Source organism: Acipenser ruthenus, chromosome 26 (assembly GCF_902713425.1).
Source record: "Acipenser ruthenus chromosome 26, fAciRut3.2 maternal haplotype, whole genome shotgun sequence".
Taxonomy (NCBI): Eukaryota; Metazoa; Chordata; class Actinopteri; order Acipenseriformes; family Acipenseridae; genus Acipenser; species Acipenser ruthenus.
In genome coordinates this window covers 1,258,655-1,279,629 of record NC_081214.1, presented here as the reverse complement: position 1 = coordinate 1,279,629, position 20,975 = coordinate 1,258,655, and the positions used below count along the sequence as shown (strand labels likewise).

The following is a 20,975-nucleotide window of genomic DNA, read 5'->3' as shown; positions in this document are numbered from 1 at the left end:
CCAAGATTTGTGGCTCTGAAAAAACAGCCACAAATGTTTCTCTAGTTCTGCTTTTGTGATTTGATGACCTGGTTTCTCACCTTGTAAGCCAGGTAGATTAGTGCAAATCAGAGTATCTTGATGCTGTGTCATCCACCCTGTTAAAAATGATGTTGTTACTCCCCAGGTCTGCTGCCTATAACCTCCTGTGTGCCTTAACCTGCACCTTCAACCTGAAGATTGAGGGGCAGCTGCTGGAGACGTCAGGTCTGTGTATCCCTGCCAACAACACCCTGTTCATCGTATCCATCAGCAAGACCTTGGCTGCCAACGAGCCCCACCTGACCCTGGAGTTCCTGGAGGAGTGCATCTCGGGCTTCAGCAAGTCCAGTGAGTAGCTGTGTGCCACCAGGCCACACTCAGCATCGTCATGTACAGGGCTGGAGATCAGACCCATTACATAGCAGTCTGATCCATTCCTGGTCTTACTATGAGTTTAGTAAGACACACCTGAGCTTGTTACCTATACACTTGGACGAATCCAGCTGGTAGTAAAATCTGGAATGGGTGAAACTGCTATGCAATAGGAGTCTGATTTCTATCCCTGGTATATCCTCCAATATGGTCAGTCTTTGCTGTTTCTGACTGAAAGCATTCAACTCTGTTGGCTAGATTACCTGAGCTGTTCATTCCAAATTGCTTTTAACACATTACAAGGAATTACAATTCTAAAGTAAAAAATAAAAAAAACAGCTCAGGACAGCTTACAAGCCCTTAATGAAATGTCTGACTTTGTTTATTTGTGGTTTGTTAAATGTATTGCATGCTGTTTTTCCATGTTCATTTGTTTCGGTTTGCATGAGTTGTCCCCTGGATATTGCTGTGGTGCCGCTCTCAAATGAACAGGATTGCTCTGTTTTCATTGCATCCTGCACTGGGTGCTGTTCATAGTTTACCAGGCCGTTATCTTTTGTTAATCTCTTTCGGTAGTTCCTCATTGAAGTTCAGGTCCTTCCTGTTTAGCAAAACACCCCTTCAGTGTAAAAGCATTCTCACTATGAATCGGTTCGCCTTTGTGATTAGTTATCTCTGTTTAAACAATCACGAGGATTGAGAGGGACTTGCATTTACACAAAAGCAGACAGCAGTTTGAAAATACATTTGCAACAGTATGTAGTGCACAGCAGAGCAAACAGCAAGCACTGTGAATGTGATTTAGTGTCTCCTGACTGTTTCAAAGCAAAGGGGCTCTAGGAATATCCTGGCTATTGCTTTGTCCCGGATAGCTGAGGATGCTGGCTTGATGCATCGGTTGTGTCTTGGTTTAGGTATTGAACTGAAGCATCTCTGTCTGGAGTACATGACGCCCTGGCTCTTAAACCTGGTGCGGTTCTGTAAGCACAACGATGACGCCAAGCGTCAGAGAGTCACTGCCATTCTGGACAAGCTGATCACAATGACCATCAACGAGAAGCAGATGTACCCTTCCATTCAGGCCAAGATCTGGGGCAGCCTTGGACAGGTACAAGAACCAGGGTTGCAGTGCGGATTTTAAGACTGAAGATTGTTTTGAGTGGGGGGGGGGCTGTTCCTTGACACTCTTTGTCCGTTTACTGGCATCGTTAATAGTGTGCTTTTTTTTTTATCTACAGGATAGTGGTGCGCTTATCATTTTTAGAGCACTTTGACTGAACTTTTTTTTAAAACTGTTTTAACCACACATCTGATAGGAGGACATATACAGGTTGGTGAGAACCAAAGAAACCGCATTTCTAAGTCAAAAATGTGTCCTGTGAACAAAACCACCTTACCAAAGACTTTGACTGCAGCTTGTAATTTCTTTTGTATAAAAATGTTTGTTTTTTGTTGGGGGTGGGTGGAAAGCTGTTTTAACAATGAGATATGCATGTGAAAGGCTGATGTGCTACACAGTCTGGATATTGCTGTCTTCCTTCCTTCCACAGATCACAGACTTGCTGGATGTGGTGCTGGACAGCTTCATCAAGACCAGTGCGACAGGAGGGCTGGGCTCCATCAAAGCAGAAGTGATGGCTGACACAGCTGTGGCTTTGGCTTCAGGAAATGTAAAGCTGGTTTCTAGCAAGGTGAGAGCTGGATGTTTTTAACCCTGAAGCAGGCACTAAAGACGTGAGGTCTTTCATCTGTTCTTACCCTAGCGTTCAATTTGAATTCTGGTGTTCCATCCTTGTAGCAACTCGGTTATCGTTTGGTTTGCGTCCGGCTGTCTGTGTAAGCTGCTGAGGTCATACCAGCTGTGGTTGTGTCTAGTGACAGAGTTTCTTTGTTTCCTGTCCTTTTTTTACACTCAAACCTGCTAGTGTAACTCCAGCGCTTTGGAGGAACTGGTCCGAAAGCCGCTATATGAAAAGGGCTCTTATAGAGTGCTGGTGTCTGTATTCAGGAGATTGAGTTTAGGAAATACATACAGTAGTGAAACCAGTTCTAAAAGTGGTTTTTTCTACTGGGAGCCAAACCAGGAGATTCTTAACGTGGGGACATCTATGTAAAATGGGATTCATCAGAGTTGTCTTGAAACCTGAGCTACCACAGCAAGAGTGATTTCATTTATATAGCTGCACACAGGCACTGGAGCAAATACATGTACTGTCACACAAGCCGTAAAAATCTTGATCAGACAGATAATCGACGGAGGACAAAGGGGATTAAAGCTAAGAGAATGCTAAATCAAAACGAGAATCGCACTGAAAGGCTTTACTCCGATGCAGCGAATGGACATTAAAAAATCTATGAATATAGAAACTGGAAGGAGAGGATTGCCCCGGAGTTCATCTGTCCTCTTGCTGTTTTCCCCCCCACAGGTGATCGGGCGCATGTGCAAGATCATCGATAAGACCTGCCTGTCCCCCACACCCACGCTGGAGCAGCACCTCATGTGGGACGACATTGCCATCCTCGCCCGCTACATGCTCATGCTGTCCTTCAACAACTCCCTGGACGTGGCTGCCCACCTGCCCTACCTCTTTCACGTGGTCACCCTGCTCGTGGCCACCGGCCCGCTGTCTCTCCGCGCTTCCACGCACGGCCTGGTCATCAACATCATCCACTCCCTCTGCACCTGTTCACAGCTCAACTTCAGCGGTGAGCCTCCCTCGCTCGCTCGCTTGCCAAGAGGAATCCGCTGGCTAGTTGAGCTTTATTTGAAGCGATTGGTACTGTGCTGTTGGTATGGCTACAATCAGGGATAGGGTCAACCTTTTTTTTTTCAATTCCAATGATTAAAATGGAAATTGATTTTAAAAAGGCATTTGAAATGGAATTGGAATTGAAAAAAAAAAAGGACCCCAGCCCTGATTGTAGCCGTACCGGACAGCACAGTGGGTTTTTTTTTTCTTCTTTTTAAACAACTGATCGCTTCTTTTTGTGTGTTTTATCTTCCAGAGGAGACCAAGCAAGTCCTGAGGCTCAGCCTGACTGAGTTTTCTCTTCCCAAGTTCTACCTGCTTTTCGGGATCAGTAAAGTGAAGTCGGCTGCTGTCATCGCTTTCCGCTCGAGCTATCGGGACCGCTCGTTCTCTCCGGGGTCCTACGAGAGGGAGACCTTCGCTCTGACCTCGCTGGAGACTGTCACTGAGGCCCTGCTGGAGATCATGGAGGTGAGGGGGGGGCACTGGAAACCCACGGGGGGGGTGGTGATCTCTACAAAGCCAATGTACGACATTAAGGAATTAACATTGTCGTTTTTTCTTTGCTCAGGCTTGTATGAGGGACATTCCGACGTGCAAATGGTTGGACCAGTGGACAGAGTTAGCACAAAAGTATGTATAAATTTCCTATGTGTGTGTGCGTGTGTGTGTGTGTGTATATATATATATATATATATATATATATACTGTATATATATATCAGTCGTGTGATCTTTTTAAATCCATGTTTGGTTTAATATGCTGCAGTTGTATTTTGTCTTTTTGGAACTACAATAAATAATTTCTTCAGCTCTATCTAAACAGATCCCTTTTATTGTGACGAACTTGCTCCACGCTTGAATGTTCATATAACATCTGACTATGAGCATGAAGTGAAAGATTTCCACCCACCTGCGTTAATTCTGCCAAGCGCAATGCTCCAGTCTGTTAACCTTGTGGACGTGCTTCTCTCTGTGAACAGATTTGCATTCCAGTACAACCCATCCCTGCAGCCTAGAGCCCTGGTGGTCTTCGGCTGTATCAGCAAGAGGGTGTCCCATGGGCAGATCAAACAGATCATCCGCATTCTCAGCAAGGTGAGCGGGCACTCCACCCCTGAGTGCGCACTCCACCCCTGAGTGTGCACTCACTCAATTGAACAGTGCGTTGAGGGTAGGGTGTCTATTATTGTGTAAAAGGTCTTGGGCAGTTTGGATGAGAGCTGATACTGGCTCTTATAATAACTGATGCCCTTCACACCACATATCAGCTTATTAGAAATCACACAAAAACATGGAACTTACAGTACTATAGTATACCTGTACTATCAAACATAAAAAAAGAGTTGCTTGTTTTTGCATTGCTTTAGAATTGTGCCCTATGCTCGGTGAAAGACATCTGTACGCAGGACAAGATGTGCTGGAGAAAAGGGTGTGCCACGGGCCGGTTTTGAGAAATCCTTAAATTTTAAACAAGTTCTTACCTCTCTCACTTTCTCACTAGCGGAATGGCCTGAAAAGTCTGTTTTTCATTTACACTTTCACTCAGGCCCCAGCGGAACAAGCCCATTTCCTGCAGAGCAGGTGCTGCTATCGGTGACCCCACTTGAACTTCCCACTCTGTCTGTATCTTGCACAGAGGGCTCCTAGTACCTGCTGCATAGGAAGTGGGCTTTCGGCAAATGTTCAGAGAAAATAAAATCACTTTAAGTATATACCACAAGCAAGAAACTACTCAGAACTGCTCCTTCCTGTAACTGAGTTGTTTTTAAACCCATAGCATTGTGGCTGGATAAATGGACTGCCTCCCAGTCATTGCATATTCATGAGAAACACACAGACTGTAATTGGATAACTTCATGTTTTATTCTGAAAAATGTTACAGGCCATTAAGTCTCCAGTTGCATTGCAGTTTGAGTCAATTTAAGTTGCCCATGGGCTCTTAAAGACCAACTTGGTATGGAAATGAGATTACCTTAACTAATGTATTCTCCTGGCTGTTCAGATTCCCTTTATATCGTTTTCTGTGTCAGTCATCACAACCTGGCTTACTTTGAAAACCTCAGCAGTTTAAAACCCCCCTGGTGGCCAGAGTCCAGCTCAGAAACATGTCTAGCATCCCAGCCTGCCTGGTTGATGACAGAACCTCTAGTGGGATCTCTTGCTCAGGAGAAGACACTCTTCTACCATAAGATACGACTGTACGTATTGATTTGTGTAAGGAAGCTAATCTTCTCGGTCTTCTTCTCGGTCTCTCAGGGGCTGGAGAGTTGCTTAAAGGGTCCTGACAACTACAACAGCCAGGTTTTAATTGAGGCCACCGTAATCGCACTGACTAAACTGCAGCCACTTCTCAACAAGGTACGGAAACAGAAGTGCACCCAACCCCTGCAGGTCAAATTTTAATATTCCTTCTCCTTGTGTGTTGTCCAGTTGCTTGAATTGTATGGCGTAGTGTGCTGTGTGGCGTAGCGATAGTGGGTGGGTAAAATTGAATAGAAAACAACTTGATTTTCCTGTTGTAGCTCCAGAATGTCATTTGATGCGTCATTAATAAATGAATTAATAACCCTTGCCGTTAACCCCAGTTTATTACCCCCGGGGACCCAGTGCTTCTGTATAGTGTCTGTTGCATGATTAGCTTGACTGCAGTGTGGCAGGATGCATGTTTTTGAATCGCTGATGTCTGTCCTGTATCGCTTGCAGGACTCCCCCATGCACAAAGCCCTGTTCTGGGTGGCCATTGCAGTCCTGCAGCTTGACGAAGTGAACCTGTACTCTGCCGGGACAGCCCTGCTAGAACAGAACCTGCACACATTGGACAGCCTCCGAGTGTTCAACGACAAGGTACCTGTCCTCTTGTGTCTATTCACTGCCTGTGCGTTTTAATCTCCTGCTGTGTGCACTGAGCACTGGTCCTGTGTGCTTCCTGTGCTTTTGGTAAGTATTGAAGATGTGGTTAATTTCTGTACGTGCAGATATACAAAGTAGTTTATTAATACAGTTTTGACTAATGCATGACAAAATGGAAGAAAGCGTTGTATGTTCATTATGAATATAGATTCTGCTGAAGCCCACTTTTGTCATTAACTCTTTACTGCTGGAATTGTCCTGGTTCTGAAACCTCTGTCATTTCCAGTACTGCCCACACCGGTCCCTGTATATTAAAAAGCATTGCAAGTGATGCACAGCAGGCTGCAGTCCCAATGCTATGTGTATGTTGATGCCTGATGCTTGACACTGTGTGGTATTTAAGGAGGTTATGGAGTTATAAGACACATTTGTTTACCTGTCTCTTGTCCGATTTATTCCAGAGTCCAGAGGAGGTGTTCATGGAAATCAGGAAGCCTTTGGAATGGCACTGCAAACAGATGGATCATTTCGTCGGCCTCAATTTTAACTCTAACTTCAATTTTGCACTAGTGGGACACCTGCTGAAAGGTGAGAGAGCTGGAAAGATTCCCAGAGTGGCAGCGCACAACTGATCACAGCTCCCGATTTCACATGGCGGTTTGATCCATTCCTGGTTTTACTATGAGTTTAATAAGAAACGCTTGTATTTAAACCTGGAATGGGTGAAATTGTTCTGCAACAGGAGTCTTATTCCCCTCCCTGAAATGTGTTCATTACTGTTTTTAAATCCAATCTCGTATAAGCACAGGGCTCTCTTGATGTTTCACAATTGGAAGGTTACGTTGACAGTAACAAGTATACTTTCCTGTATCAGGAACCCTTCACTAATTCATTGTGTTTAGTATCTCACTGTTTTATTGATGTGTGAATCAAAGAGCAGTATAAAGAGACGGTGCTTTACATATGTTACTTGTGTGTGCTCCCAGGGTACCGACATCCCTCCCCCACCACAGTAGCCCGGACGGTGAGGATTCTCCACACTCTGCTCGCACTCGTGGGAAAGCACCTGAACTGTGACAAGTTCGAGGTGAACACGCAGAGCGTGGCCTACCTTGCGGGTGAGTGAGGTCAGAGCAGGGTTGTGTCTGGTTTGTTTTTATACACTTGATAAACTCAATGGGAAACGTTCATTTATTCAGTTTCTTTTAGTCTCTGTTCAAACTCGTGGATGTCGGAGGACGCGTCTGCCTTAGCGCTGTAATTCTTCAGTTAATGTTTTTTTTTTTTTGCTCTTGATTGTGAAAAAAACTTTTTTTGCAACATCATGAACAGGGGTAGAGGACTTCATTAAAGATTAGCTCAGATATAACTGGTTAAATGTTGTGACCTTGTCGGATGAAACTAACTGACGTTAATTGACATCTGTGGGCAGGCGGTGTGGTCCAGTGGTTAAAGAAAAGGGTTTATAACCAGGAGGTCGCCGGTTCATATCCCGGCTCACTCACTGACTCACTGTGTGTGACCCTGAGCAAGTCACTTACCTCCTTGTGCTCCGTCTTTCGGGTGAGACGCTGTTGTAAGTGACTCTGCAGCTGATGCATAGTTCACACACCCTAGTCTCTGTAAGTCGCCTTGGATAAAGGCGTCTGCTAAATAAACAAATAATAATCATAATCTGATGCAAGTCCATAAGCAGGTGCAAACTTATTTTAAGTGACGGCGCTTTGCTCTGCTCACACAGGACGTCCTGCCGAGTGCATGCACTGTCTCTCGTGTCTTGGTACCTGGTTGATAGAAAGCGGTTTCTCTTAGCTTGACTGATGCCGCCTCTCGCCAATAACGAATGCCCGCTTCTCGTTTTTTTTTTTGTTTGTTTTTAGCCCTGCTGACTGTGTCGGAGGAAGTACGGAGCCGCTGCAGCCTCAAGCACAGGAAGTCCTTGTTGTTATCGGACATTTCCATGGAGAACATTTCCATGGATACGTACTCTTTGCATCACACTGATCCCAGCTGTAGGTTCGTATGTTTTCCAGCACCTGAAAACATGGTTCCGGCCTGCCAAGCACTACAGTCTAAAACATAACAACAGACTGAAAAATGTATCTCTGAATACCTGGGAATGTTGCGAGTAGCGCCTGATATTGCTGCTAGCAGTGGCAGAAACATGCCTGTGTCCCACACAGATTTCATCATGGTAACGTAGACAGCTGAAGAGGCTTCATTATGGAAGTATCGTGGGATGTTTTATGGGAATACTAGAAAACGTGATTTAATTGGGGGAGACTTCACAGGGTTTATACGTATTTATAAAGTTCTTCCAGTTGTGTAAATGGAAATGGGGTACAGTATAAAGAATGCAGTGTTTCTGATTTGCCTGTGCTGTGTTCCCAGGACACTAAGGGAGAGCCAGCCCTGGGCTTCTCCCAAAGTCTCGGACCGGTACCTGGTTGCAAACTATCCCACCGTGGGGCAGATCAGCCCCAGAACCCGCAAGTCCATGAGCCTGGACATGGGCCAGCCGTCCCAAGCAAACACTAAAAAGCTACTCGGTAAGAACCGTTATATTTACTTCTATAAGCAAGCAGATTTCAAGTTTTAAAAAATGCTGTTTTCATTTTATTATGTTTTGTGTGGTCCGTTGAAAATAAACAACCCATCTTTTTTTTTTTTTTTTTATAGGCACTAGGAAGAGCTTTGACCACTTGATTTCAGACACTAAAGCACCAAAGAGACCAGAGATCGAATCTGGCATCACCACACCTCCCAAAATGAGGAGAGTAGCAGAAAACGATTATGAAATAGGTGAGCGTTTCATCGTCTATTAAACAACTGCTTTTTGTGTTTCAAAAACTCCAGCCTCAGCCTGTCGTGCCTCTGATTCCACAGCTATAAAGGTTAGGTGCAGTGGTTCAGGAATATTGCTGGCTTGTAGAAATAAAACGGGCGGTTCTTTTTACTGGTGGTCTGTGCTGCATGTATGGAGACTGAGCACTCTGGAGTGAAGAGCAGGATGATGTAGCAGCTAAGAGGGTTCTGTCTGTGCAGGCATCCTAATTGCAGTGCAGTAGAATCAGTGTTACAGATTATTAAATACGAGCCACATTGACAGTGTGCTTGTCTTGCATGTTCTTTTCCCCGTCACAGAGACCCAAAGAATAGCCGCCTCTCAGCAGCATCCTCACCTGCGGAAGGTATCTGTGTCGGAGTCCAACGTGCTTCTGGATGAGGAGGTCCTGACTGACCCCAAAACTCAGGCTCTGCTGCTCACTGTCCTTGTAAGAATAGGATGCTTTTTCTCAATGCATGTAGTTTACAAGACATGCTTGAGTTCCTTCCCAGCTACATTGTTCAAGCATGTGGCAGTGCTTCTCTGTGCATCATGAGATCGTGTGCCCCCTATCCAGGCTTTAATCATTTTCTCTTTCTGTCTCTTTCAGGCCACATTGGTAAAATACACTACAGACGAGTTTGACCAGAGGATCCTCTATGAATATTTAGCTGAAGCTAGTGTTGTCTTCCCAAAAGTCTTTCCAGTTGTGTAAGTGCCTGTTGTATTGGAGCACCGTGACCCAGAAAGGCCAGCAAGATAACCGAAATGTATCTGGTAATCATTACCCATGCATAGATAGAAGGGGAACTTTCTAAATGTGTATGTTCGAGAAGCGACCAAAGTAATTTCAGCATGAGTATAAATACACTTGCGTGCACACGCACGGAAATAAACGTGAACCGCATGTGACGATTAATTAAGCATCATGCAAGTCAGACAAAAAAAAATGATAGAATATTAAACAGACCGTTGTGAAATGTTTGGCATAAGGACCACTCAGTAGTTCCATACCATACTCTCATACACGAGCTCATGTTGTCTTTCAATATGTTGCAGTGGTTTGGAGCTAAAATGCATCTGCAGTTTGCAGATGGTGGCATCACCCGTACAGTGATGTCATTTTAAGATTAAAGTGTCTGATTTAGCTCGATCTGGTTCATAAAGGATGGAGTGAAACGGCTTTGTCTCTCCGGGGGGTGGGGGGGGGAGGTAACTGCCTGTTTGAAAAGAATTTGCAGTCAATCGCTGGTAAAATCCAGTGCGTTTATCAGCGTTGATCAGAAGAGAGAAGTGTAAATGAACCGTAGGTGTGCTTTGCAGTAATGATCATTTGTGAGCCACCCTCTTAAAGCAGGTTTGCCATCCTTTAAATAACCCTATGAGACATGAGCAACACATTCATATTTATTTATAAAACTAGAACCTCTTGTGGCTATTGAAAACAAAACCAAAAAAAAAGTGCTGTGGGTTTTTTTTGTTGTACAATTCAGTGTTTTCAATGCAGCCACTCTAAAACCATTTTTTATGTATGTGTTCTTTTGTTTTGTTTTTTCAGCCACAACCTGCTGGACTCGAAGATAAATACCCTCTTGTCACTGTGCCAAGACCCCAATCTCCTGAATCCCATCCACGGAATTGTGCAAAGCGTAGTGTACCATGAGGAGTCCCCACCACAGTACCAGCCATCGTACCTACAAAGTAACTATCTGTTCAATGCACAATGTATGCATGCAGACCGCTACTGAGCAAAACATACAGCCATCATGATTCTGTGGCTGCAAAGCTGATGAAGTAAGAGCTCGGGCAGCAGGGTTTTGTATTTCATGGATCCAGAGTCTCTGAGCATTAGGTTCAAATATAGAATTGAATGAGCACAGTGGCCGTCCTTCCTGTCTGTTTTCCTGTTTGTTCTGAAGATCATTTGGTATTAAGTGCTGTTTTCTGTTGATTTTTGAAAAGGTTTATTAATAACCTAAATTTCTCTTGTTGCGGTGGACACGCAAGATCATATTCTGGATGTAGTTTTGTAATTTTTTTTTTTTTTGCCCACATGCTCTGGTATGAATGTGCAGTCCAAGCACACTGTAGCCTTCTCACATTGCTCATCCTGGTTTGCTCTTTGAAGGTCTGCTTGTTAATGTGCCCCATTTATGTTGTTATTTTTTATTTCAATTTCAGGTTTTGGTTTCAATGGGTTATGGCGGTTTGCTGGTCCTTTCTCTAAGGTATGACTTAAATTTGTTTAATATTGACTTGCGTGTTTAACATCCTATATACAGTAACAAGCCTTTCATTCAGCTTCTTAATAGTACTGTTAAGTTTGAGCAGTCTTGTTTCATGATAACATCTCTACAGCATGACAGTGTTTTTTTTTTTTTCAAACGCTGTTAGTTGTTCAAAGCCGTTTCTTTTTCTGTGATTTATCAGCAAACGCAGATTCCAGACTACGCGGAGCTCATCGTGAAGTTCCTGGACGCGTTGATCGACACCTACCTGCCAGGCATCGACGAGGAGACGAGCGAGGAGTCTCTGCGGACGCCCACCTCCCCCTACCCCCCCCCTGTGCAGAGCCAGCTCAGCATCACGGCCAACCTCAACCTCTCCAATTCCATGACCTCACTCGCTACTTCCCAGCATTCCCCAGGTCAGGAGGGCGAGGGCTCGTTCACACACTCTGCGCTAGTTCCTCTAGTAACTCGTTTTAATCAGCCGGCTTACAGCTGGGAAGAAAGTCAAAGCAAGCAGGTTGCGCTGGTGTCAATGTCAGCATACATTGATGGAGGCGTATTAAGGCAGAGACTATTTTTGTAAGTTTTTTATGAGGGGTTAAAAGTTGCTTCCTGATATACATCCACTTCCTGTGCTGTAGGCCAGATTCACTCCAGCAGTCGTAACTCAAACTGTGACCTACAGCACAGGAATCAGTTACTGCGGATGCCTCTCATTCTTTTAAAGGACAGTGCTATTAAGGAAAATGCTTATTATTATTATTATTATTATTATTATTATTATTATTATTATTATTATTATGACTTTTCATTTTTATTTTGCTGAGGGATAAACCTGGACTATATTACTAGTAACTGTGTTCTTTATCATCCCCAAATCTGCAATCAGAACTTGTTGTTTCACTCGTCCCCCCTGAGAGACTTTAATCTCTAATCATTAACAGACTGTAAAATTAAAGCACATTAGTTAGACTTGCATCTGTTTCACGGCAGGCACAGAGGATTCATCAAGCGTGCAAAATTATACATGACTTTGTATGGAGAGTTTTACCATCACATTATCATACCGTACCAAACACCAGGTGCCTGGTCATTAACACACACTCGCACATGAGTGAGGGTTACTGCTATACTTGATGGGAATGCCAACAGGCTTGTTTCCTTTACCCTTTGGCGCTAAACACACTTATGATGTTAAACTGGAAGAACAAAGATCCGGTGCATGGCTGCTAAAGGAACATTTATCTCAGTCAGGTCGCTGTTTGAACAAACTCCGGTCCTCGGGTGTTGTAGACAGCACAGGTTTTTGTTCCAACCAGATCCTGAATAAATCTTTTTCTGTTGTACTGCACATAACTGGCCTGTACTGTGCATGCATGTCAAGTTTGACATATGTAAATCTGTCTTCGTTTTTTTTTTATTTGTATCCATTGAATACTTTTTTAGGGTCTGGCTGGAACTTAAACCCGGACTGTGTGCCACACACAAGGACTGGATTTGTCTACCCGTGTTCTAGATAATGCGATTGATTAAAAGTACAGTACGTGCTTTTTTTTGGTTTTTTTTCTACTTTTAAATTTCTTTCTTTGTGTCCTCCTGCCACCTTTTTATTTATCTTTTATTTTGTTTGTGTATGACCTGAACATTTCGTTTTGTTCTTAATTTCTGTTTTTGTGTTGTTTTTTTTTTGTCTGTGGTCTCTCTCTCTCTCTCTCGTCTGGGCTGGTGCTGCTGTGGTTGAGCTGTATAGTTTATAGACGATCCCCAACATTCCCCCAGTTGAGGTCATCTGATGTGGTGTCCCTGAAAATGCCTGGTATAAATGACAACTATAGCGCTATAGTGGCCATTGAGCCCTGAGTAGCCTATAGTCTGTTTTTAGTGGTAACTTTTTTTTACGTTTTTCATGTTTTCTTTATGTTGCATAGTAATAGATTTGATATTTGTTCTAATTTGCTTTTTATTTTTACTTCTTTTTATTTTAAACTAGACTGTATATTACGAAAGCTCAAAATTTAATAACAGTAATAAATTTAATTTAATTTAATAAAAAGGAAACAGTTCCTTTTTAAAATGGATTTAAAAAAGAAAATCAAAGTGAAATCTACAATTTCCAAATATTGTTTTGTAAATGTTTAATATATATATATATATATATATTGCTAATGTTGAACAAAAATGGAACATGCAAGCCTGGTTTATTAGCATCATTTCTTGTTCAGGATTAATATTTTTTAAATGAATTGTCATGTGGCAGTGCAGTGTTAAATGGCTGATAACACTGTACTAATTTCATTTCACTGGCCGCATCAACAGTGTGAATGAGCAAAAAAATCAAACGCACTATACTCCAAATCGATGCAAAATTATTTCAACACACTTGTACAACAAGATCGTGCACATTTAAAATATATGTTATCACAACAAGAAATGATTCTAGCTTTCATGAACAATGACATTGTTTTTTGTTACTTTTCTTTTTTTTTAAACCATGTTGCCCTTTTTCTCATCTCTTTGTTTTTCTGTTTTGTTCCTCATGGTCATTCACTTTGTTTCCTCTTTCACTCTGTCTGTGAAGCTTCTCTGCCTTGCTCTAAATCTGCCGTTTTCATGCAGCCACCCCCCCATCCAGGTACTCTCTTTATTTTCTTCATAGTTGCACGAGGTCATGGCTTGTTAAGCTCTCCGTACAGTAATTGATGATTTAAGAAGTCTGGACCCCCAGGGACAGTACTGACACACACCTGGCTGGACAAGCACCATCTTATGCAACCCATTTTAAAACACTTCCTTGTGTTTGCATTGACTGTTGGTAAAAAAATAAAAAAGACTTCAGAAGTAAAAGCTGTAAACACACAGTGTTATGTATATTAATGTAAAGATGTGTTGAAAATCTGTTGTCTGAGATGTGTTGAAAGCATGTTTTTTACTCGCTCCAGGGGTGGGAATAAGGCTCCCATTGCAGCTTGATCCGTTCCTGGTTTTGCTATGAGTTTAATAAGACACACCTGGGCGTGTTACCGATACACTGTGGCTAATCAAGCTCGTAGTAAAACCTGGAAAGAGTGAAACTGCTATGCAACAGGAGTCTTATTTCCATCCCTGCACTCTTACCTTGTGGCTTCTGGACTGAGTGTTTTTCAGTTTGGCCTGTGGTTCCAGACTTGCACTGATTGAAACTGAGGAACTAAACATTACTCTGCAGTGGCTGTGCTTATACTGGCTGAAGTGTGTGCCTTCTACAGTCTCTGCTCGCTGCTTCCACATGGATTTGCTTTGCAAAACGCCTTGACGTGCATGAAAAGAGCAGTGAAAGTTTAAGAAATCTCTAAATAGGGAGAATTATAAAATGAATCGGCTTTGCTAGTTTATGAAACCTGGGCCAGCAGCATTGCATGCACATATTAACGAGTGTACAATACAGAGAATACTGAGCTAGTAAAGTATTGGACAGTTTGTTACATTGTCCAGCGCGATCCATCATTTTTCTTTTTTTTTTTTTTTTGGTACCTGTTTTCTTTGTGTGTGGCGTAGATAACGTTCCTGCACATGACTTTTAAAAAGCATGTTGCGTCTTTAAAAAGTGCTTTGCATGAACCGAAACTACAAGCTGCTGACACTTTGAAGGGTTTTACTAAATGCAGGATGCCTAGAAATAGCCCAGACCTGACCGTTTTCATGTCTGTGAACAGCATCTGTGGGCGCTGGGTGCAAATAGGCATGCAGAAAGACACTCGGTGCTCTATGAAAAGGGGCTAAGAGAGGGTCTTTTATGTTAGTTGTAATCACTGCACCGTACTTAACTTAGTCATAAATATTTTTGAGGGATAAATGTCTGGGAAATTTGAATAATGCATTTTTAAATACAGGTACAGTAATTTATATATATCTACATATATATATATATATATAATGTATGTGTAAGAAATGTCATATGCCGAGGATGGGAATAAGACTCCCATTGCACAGCAGTTTGATCCATTCCTGTTATTACCACGAGTTTAGTAAGACACACCTGAGCTTGTTACCTATATGTACACTAATCCAAGGTGGTAGTAAAACCTGGAATGGGTGAAACTGCTAATGCAATAGGAGTTATTATTATTGTTATTTCCATTCCTGTATGCTTGGATGATTAGATGGGGAGTACTGTTCCCTAAAAAGCCAGATCATTTTGGCTTCCCTTGTCCCAAGATTGGTGCTTGTTAATTAAATGTTATGATTGGGGGAGTGGAGATGAGCATGAATGCAAACTGCATTTAGTTTAGGGGTAATTGTGTTAGATATTGCTGCTTCATGATTTCAGATGAGCCTGCATGCAAATAGAATCAGAGACATGGCTTCCTGTTCAGTTCAGAAGAAAATAATGTATTTTTTCCCTTTTGTGGTTCACTGAGTGAGTCTGTTTCCTCTTCAGTTTGCAAATGCAAAAGAAAAATCTTTGCACCCGGGAGGGGCTCCCCTCTGCAGCCCCGTGGCTAATTCCACTTTCTTAACCGTGGTATTAACAGGTGTTGGGTGCGTACGTGTGCACAGAGAAGACAATGGTCGAGTCGCTTACACTTCTGAACCCTGCTGTAGCGTGTTTGTCTTTCCGTGTCAGTTTGTTGATTGCTGGTTTCTCTCCCGTTCCATCAGTACTCCTGAGGCCAGCTTCCATTGTTCTCCACGTTGCAACGAGTGCAATACTATTAATGCAGCAAAAGGCTTGTGCTTTATTTGCTGATTCCAGAAGATCAAAAATAACAGTGAATGGTGTTAAATTGAGAGAAACTCCTTTGATTTAACCTTTTTACCTCTAGCAAACCACACCAAGTGTTTGTGTCTAGCTGTCCCGTCCGAGCAGTGCTGACGAGTGGGGCTCAGTGAGATTCTTGATGTTTTACAGCACTGTTTATTGATGTTTATCTGAGATGAGATGCTAGTTCCAGGTTTATTATGCAGCATTGGGAGGTCAGCCTCTGCTAGCCATCCGCATGTGTCTGCAGTGCCATCTAGTGGTGTTTGTTTGTATGGCTTTATATTGTGATTTGTTGTGACTGGGTGGTGTTTTTTAATGTAGTTTTTCGAACCATATTTACTGCACAGGAGCCATCATAAATTAAGAGGGGAATAACCAATCCCTTCTCACATTAGGGCCTTTGTGATATTGTTGTAGATTTAGTTTCCCAGACATTTGATTTCACTTTGAGTGCAGTGAAGCCTGTTCATCCCGCCTCCACACAATAAGGTGACTTCCTGTGAAACAGAGCCCATTGGGTCCTCATTGACTGAGTGTGAGGTTCAGACGGGGGTCCTAATACCTGATGCACAGGAAGTGAATTGGTCTTCCCCCGATACTTTCTCAAGATGCTAATGGATTTGTGAGAATACTAAGAATTGTGTTTAAATCCAATTTCTAATACCCCATCCATTTTGAAGATGTTAAAGGGGATTTATTCAAATTCCAGGTAAAGCTAGTTTAGGTCAGGCTGAGTCAGCCTCGTTTGAGGAACGGCACAAATTAAACAAAACTGCAAGGATTCATTCATAGAAAACTATCGATTTCCAAAAAGGGAGCTGGGATTCCAAAACCATGTAGTCCAGTTCACAGTTACTCTTTAACTCAGCTTAATACCGCTACGTGCAAGAGGGGGGCGCTATTGCATAGAGATGTATGTGTAACATGTGTTTCCCGTCAACAGGAATCGACAAGGAAAACGTGGAGCTTTCTCCATCTACCGGGCACACGAACAGCGGGCGGACGAGGCACGGGTCCGCAAGCCAAGTCCAGAAGCAACGTAGCGCCGGGAGTTTCAAGCGCCCCAGCGTTAAGAAGATTGTGTGAACAAGTGTTATTACACCTCCAGATGCACTTTCGGTTTTTGTTCGTTCGTGGGTTGTTTTTTATTTTATTATTTCTCCCGTCAAGTCAGCCAAGTTGCCTGACGATCAACATTATTGAAGAACTGCCTGAATTTAAAGCCGTTTTTTTATTATTATTATTATTATTATTATTATTATTATTATTATTATTATTATTATTATTATTATTGTTGTTAATATTATTATTTGTATTTTTTTTTTTTTAAAGACAGCCAGTGTTTCCGAAGCATTCTAGAAGAAAAAGAAGGTTTTAGTTAAAGTATATCAATTTAGGTAATAAAATGTCACTTTTTTTTTAAGCTGGAAGAAAACACTGAAATTCTTAGCACTGCAGCAGATGTCTTTAAAAAAAAAAAAAAAGGAAGCCATTCGTTAGTTCTTTTTTTGTTGCTTCTATCATTTTTGCCTTTTTATAATAACGAAAAAAGTGTTAAGAAAAAAAGGAAAAGAAAAGTGAAAATATTTGCACCCTTTTTTTAAAACGGCAAAGTGGCTTTCTTTATGGTGGGACACAGTGGAGTAACAGGAGAAGGCCTGACCCTCCTGGGGTGTGCATTCTCCTTGCTGAAGTGAAAATACAATGAGGAGGAGGAGAGCTAAGAGATCGGCAAGAAGTAGCCTCATGAACACACGTTTTGTTTAATGTTTTGGACTGTAAGATAAGCAGGTTAACCACAGGTACGGTTTGGAGATTGAACTTTAAGTGAAAATCAAGAAAAAAAAGATATATTTATATATATATATATATGGCAGGCCTTCAGCATTAAATTAAAATAGCTGGTGGTGTATGTTTTGTGGAACTTGCTGCAAAGTTAAGGGTTCTGCCGTACAAAGCAGAAGACAATATCACAAGTTGTGGGCGTGGCAGATCTCTGTTGATTTAGGAACACTAAGGTCCTACACGTAAGCGGGGTCAATTCCATTTCCAGTTCATTTTTCAGATCCAATTCCTAGTCACTTTTAATCAGTTCCAACAGATCGCTGATGGAAATTGCAATCCGCAGCATTCTGTTAAAATGAGCTTCGCACGGTGAAGGAATTGGGAATTGATTTTATAAAGGTGTTGACCCCGAGCCTGGTTGCAGGAGAAGAGATATGCGAGGGCTTTTAGAAGTTGTTAGAAGTTATATCACATATTTAAATCGTTTCAAAGTGTAGCGCAAAATGACCCCCTGTGCATTCACTTTATACTAGTTAAATCAGAAGAAAACAAAAAAAAAAAAATTATAAGATAAATATAGGTTCTTCTGCCCATTGTGTGGCTTCATCAGGGTTTTCAAAATGCGAATTTTGAAATGTGTGTAATTTGTAGATAAGTAAGCCTTGCTTTGGATAGTCAGGACAGGTAGGGTTTGTAGAGTGACTTGTGTTCCACGGAATGAAATGCATCCTATAATGGTATTAAAATAAAAAATATAAAGAACTATACAATAACCAATATTCTACAGCTAGATTGCAATTTCCCGGTATAGTAGAATAGTCAGGTTGAAGAACTTCTTTTTTTCGTTAGCATTATTTCGCAAAGATCGACTTATGACAAGACACTAGGAATAATAACGTGAACTTGTAAATATTAAAATGCCTTTATTTTATTGATTAAAAAAAAAAAAAAAACATTAAAAAAAACGTTTAATTTGTTTACAGTCGTCCAGTACGAAAACAATGGATACAATCATAATATGCAAACAATTTGCCAAAATAATGTAGAATTTCACACAAAAAAAGTACCGATTTCAGGATCCTCTGTATTAGTATTGAGTAGCATGCAGGTTTCCCTGAGGATCGTTGTAAGGGTAGCGTTCAGGTTAGCGAAATTAGAGACCCTATTTAAACATGGCCGGTGTAGAGTAATAGAGTAACAGGGTATTGTGGACTTTTGTTTTTTGTTTGTTTGTTTGTTTATAGAAACTCCTTACTTCATTGAAACGCAATCTACTTGCAAGTGTAGTTCGACATCAGACTGCATCAGTCAGAACCGATTCTGGTTTTGCTGAGGTTTCCGCCTGGCTGTTCAGAGGCGGTATGGTGTGACTGAAACGATGCGAAGCTCGGCGAATTCTGCCGCAAAAGAAACCCTGCGTCAGACACGGCTGCCTGTACGGAACTGCAGCTTAACAAATATGCGGCAGTCACAGTTCTGTTTTAAAACAATACCGGGCACAAGTGATGGGTTTATTATAACACATGAATTAAAAAGACGCAACTTTCTGAATTGATTTTGGATATTATGACTGCAGTTAGCCAGAGTGTAACACTGGTGCCCGGTTTAATGGCAGACCGGCTTAGTGCTATCATAAATGTACAAAAAGGGGTTGTGTTATTTCTATATTTGGTGCCGTGGTGTTAATTAAAATAAATAAATCATTAGCCCACAGGGTAAAACAAAATGGGAATGGACCAGTGTTTAATATAATGTTCAACAAAAGAGTTAGTTTTGTTTACAGAGATTTTACCTTGTATTTGAATTGTAAAATAAATAAATATAGGACAATTGGGCAAAGTATTATATTAGTGTTAAGCAAATCTAGTGTTATTCATGTAAGCGTCTTCTCGTCTGTATAGTATTTAAAAGAGGCCAAAGCAGGTCTAACATGTGGGGCCCAGGTGAGGAGTGACTGATTCCGAGTAAGCGTTGAAGCAGATCTGTTAACAGACCTGTTCAATTTCAGCGTGGAAATAATTAGCAATTCACCTGAAGCGGTGTGTTTTGTAGACACAACTTATTTTAAACTTTATGTGACCCCAAACTAGAATGAACCAATTAAAAAACAAAAAAAACAAAACTTTTTTCTCACTTCTTCTTGAGAACTCCTGATCAATGCGTTTCTCCATTATTCGGTGTCGTGTTCTGTCTCCGAGGTGAGTTCTGTCACCTCGATGTCATCTTGGGAAGGAGGATGCTTTACTCGCTCGCCCCTTCATGTGGTTTAATAAGACCACCCCCCCTGCTTTCAGTATCAGGACAGGCAGATCCATCCCGCATCTTGGTGTAGGGCCTAGTATTGCACTACTCATAACTGCAGTCACAGACTTAGTTTCTAGGTTTTAATGAACTCAAATTCGGCACGTCTTGCCTGAGGTTATGCAAAACAAAGACTTTGCCGCAAGCAGTCACCTTTTGAGCGCTGACCACACTTTTTTTTTTCTTTTTTTTTAATGCAGTACGTTCACCTTTTGTAAATATTTTTTGTGTAAAATTTGACAGGTATATTTACTACACTGTAAATACATGTGATGATAAATTGTATTATTTAGCTTTTTTTTGTAAAGCAGTTAGTTTGCTGTACATGTATAACATACAAATGTAATTATTCTAGTGTTAGTAATGTTCTCTCTCTCTCTCTCTCTCTCTCTCTCTCTCTCTCTCTCTCTCTCTCTCTCTCTCTCTCTCTCTCTCTCTCTCTCTCTCTCTCTCCCCCTTCCATCCATTGCATTATACTATGTCATTAAAACAAGAAAGAACAGACAGTAGAATATAAAATTGCTGTGTATTATAAACTCACACTGTGTATGATAAACTTACTGTTCCCATTTTGGGCCTAACCTTGAGAAATGTTACCTTCAGAAAGAAAAAAAAAACACCCCCACCATCCAATCCTGTTAATACTGTAAGACAAGTGTCTGTGAGCAGGAGAAAGGAAACTGCTGTTTAAATCTCAATTGAATTGTTAATCGTAGGTACCATTGTAGAAATCATTGTTCAAGAAATGTGGTGTTCTCATCGTCCCCACCCCCCCTTTTATGGATGTATTCCTTTTTTTGGAAGTAAAATGTAAATTGAACCTGTTATCAAGCGATACGTGTGTGTGGTTCTGTACATCTTGAATCACAGTACAGTACAGTGGCATGAGGTGGGAGCACACACACACACTCACACACACACTCACACACACACACGCGCACACACTCACTCCCTCCCTTGTCTGATTTGCACACGTGTGCCACTGGATATCCATAATAAGAGCGACACCACTGATAGGTTTCGTTGCTCTGCTGTGAATGAGTCTTTCCACAGCAACAGTGAAGTGTCTGTCGGGCTCCATAGCCCTCCTGCAGT

At 41.7% G+C, this 20,975-nt stretch overlaps 1 protein-coding gene across 11 annotated transcripts in view; it reads left to right on the top strand.

Annotated features, from left to right (window-relative positions):
• The window catches only part of LOC117430678 (neurofibromin), a 70,267-nt gene extending 49,560 nt beyond the window's left edge, over positions 1-20,707 (top strand). For 5 of the 11 annotated variants that reach the window (XM_059000900.1, XM_059000897.1, XM_034051020.3 and 2 more), the window contains 20 exons: positions 167-369; positions 1,308-1,501; positions 1,944-2,084; positions 2,820-3,099; positions 3,400-3,614; positions 3,715-3,776; positions 4,126-4,240; positions 5,402-5,503; positions 5,849-5,989; positions 6,457-6,583; positions 6,982-7,113; positions 7,876-8,011; positions 8,387-8,544; positions 8,675-8,797; positions 9,140-9,270; positions 9,433-9,533; positions 10,381-10,523; positions 11,004-11,050; positions 11,253-11,469; positions 16,738-20,707. In XM_059000900.1, coding sequence (XP_058856883.1) covers positions 167-369; positions 1,308-1,501; positions 1,944-2,084; positions 2,820-3,099; positions 3,400-3,614; positions 3,715-3,776; positions 4,126-4,240; positions 5,402-5,503; positions 5,849-5,989; positions 6,457-6,583; positions 6,982-7,113; positions 7,876-8,011; positions 8,387-8,544; positions 8,675-8,797; positions 9,140-9,270; positions 9,433-9,533; positions 10,381-10,523; positions 11,004-11,050; positions 11,253-11,469; positions 16,738-16,880 — 2,911 coding nt within the window. In that variant the 3' untranslated portion in view covers positions 16,881-20,707. Of the gene's footprint in view, positions 1-166; positions 370-1,307; positions 1,502-1,943; positions 2,085-2,819; positions 3,100-3,399; positions 3,615-3,714; positions 3,777-4,125; positions 4,241-5,401; positions 5,537-5,848; positions 5,990-6,456; positions 6,584-6,981; positions 7,114-7,875; positions 8,012-8,386; positions 8,545-8,674; positions 8,798-9,139; positions 9,271-9,432; positions 9,534-10,380; positions 10,524-11,003; positions 11,051-11,252; positions 11,470-12,803; positions 12,938-13,631; positions 13,686-16,737 lie in introns of all 11 variants that reach the window. The other 6 variants (XM_059000895.1, XM_059000899.1, XM_034903181.2 and 3 more) reach the window with 5 other exon arrangements.
• Positions 20,708-20,975: the final 268 nt, after the last annotated feature.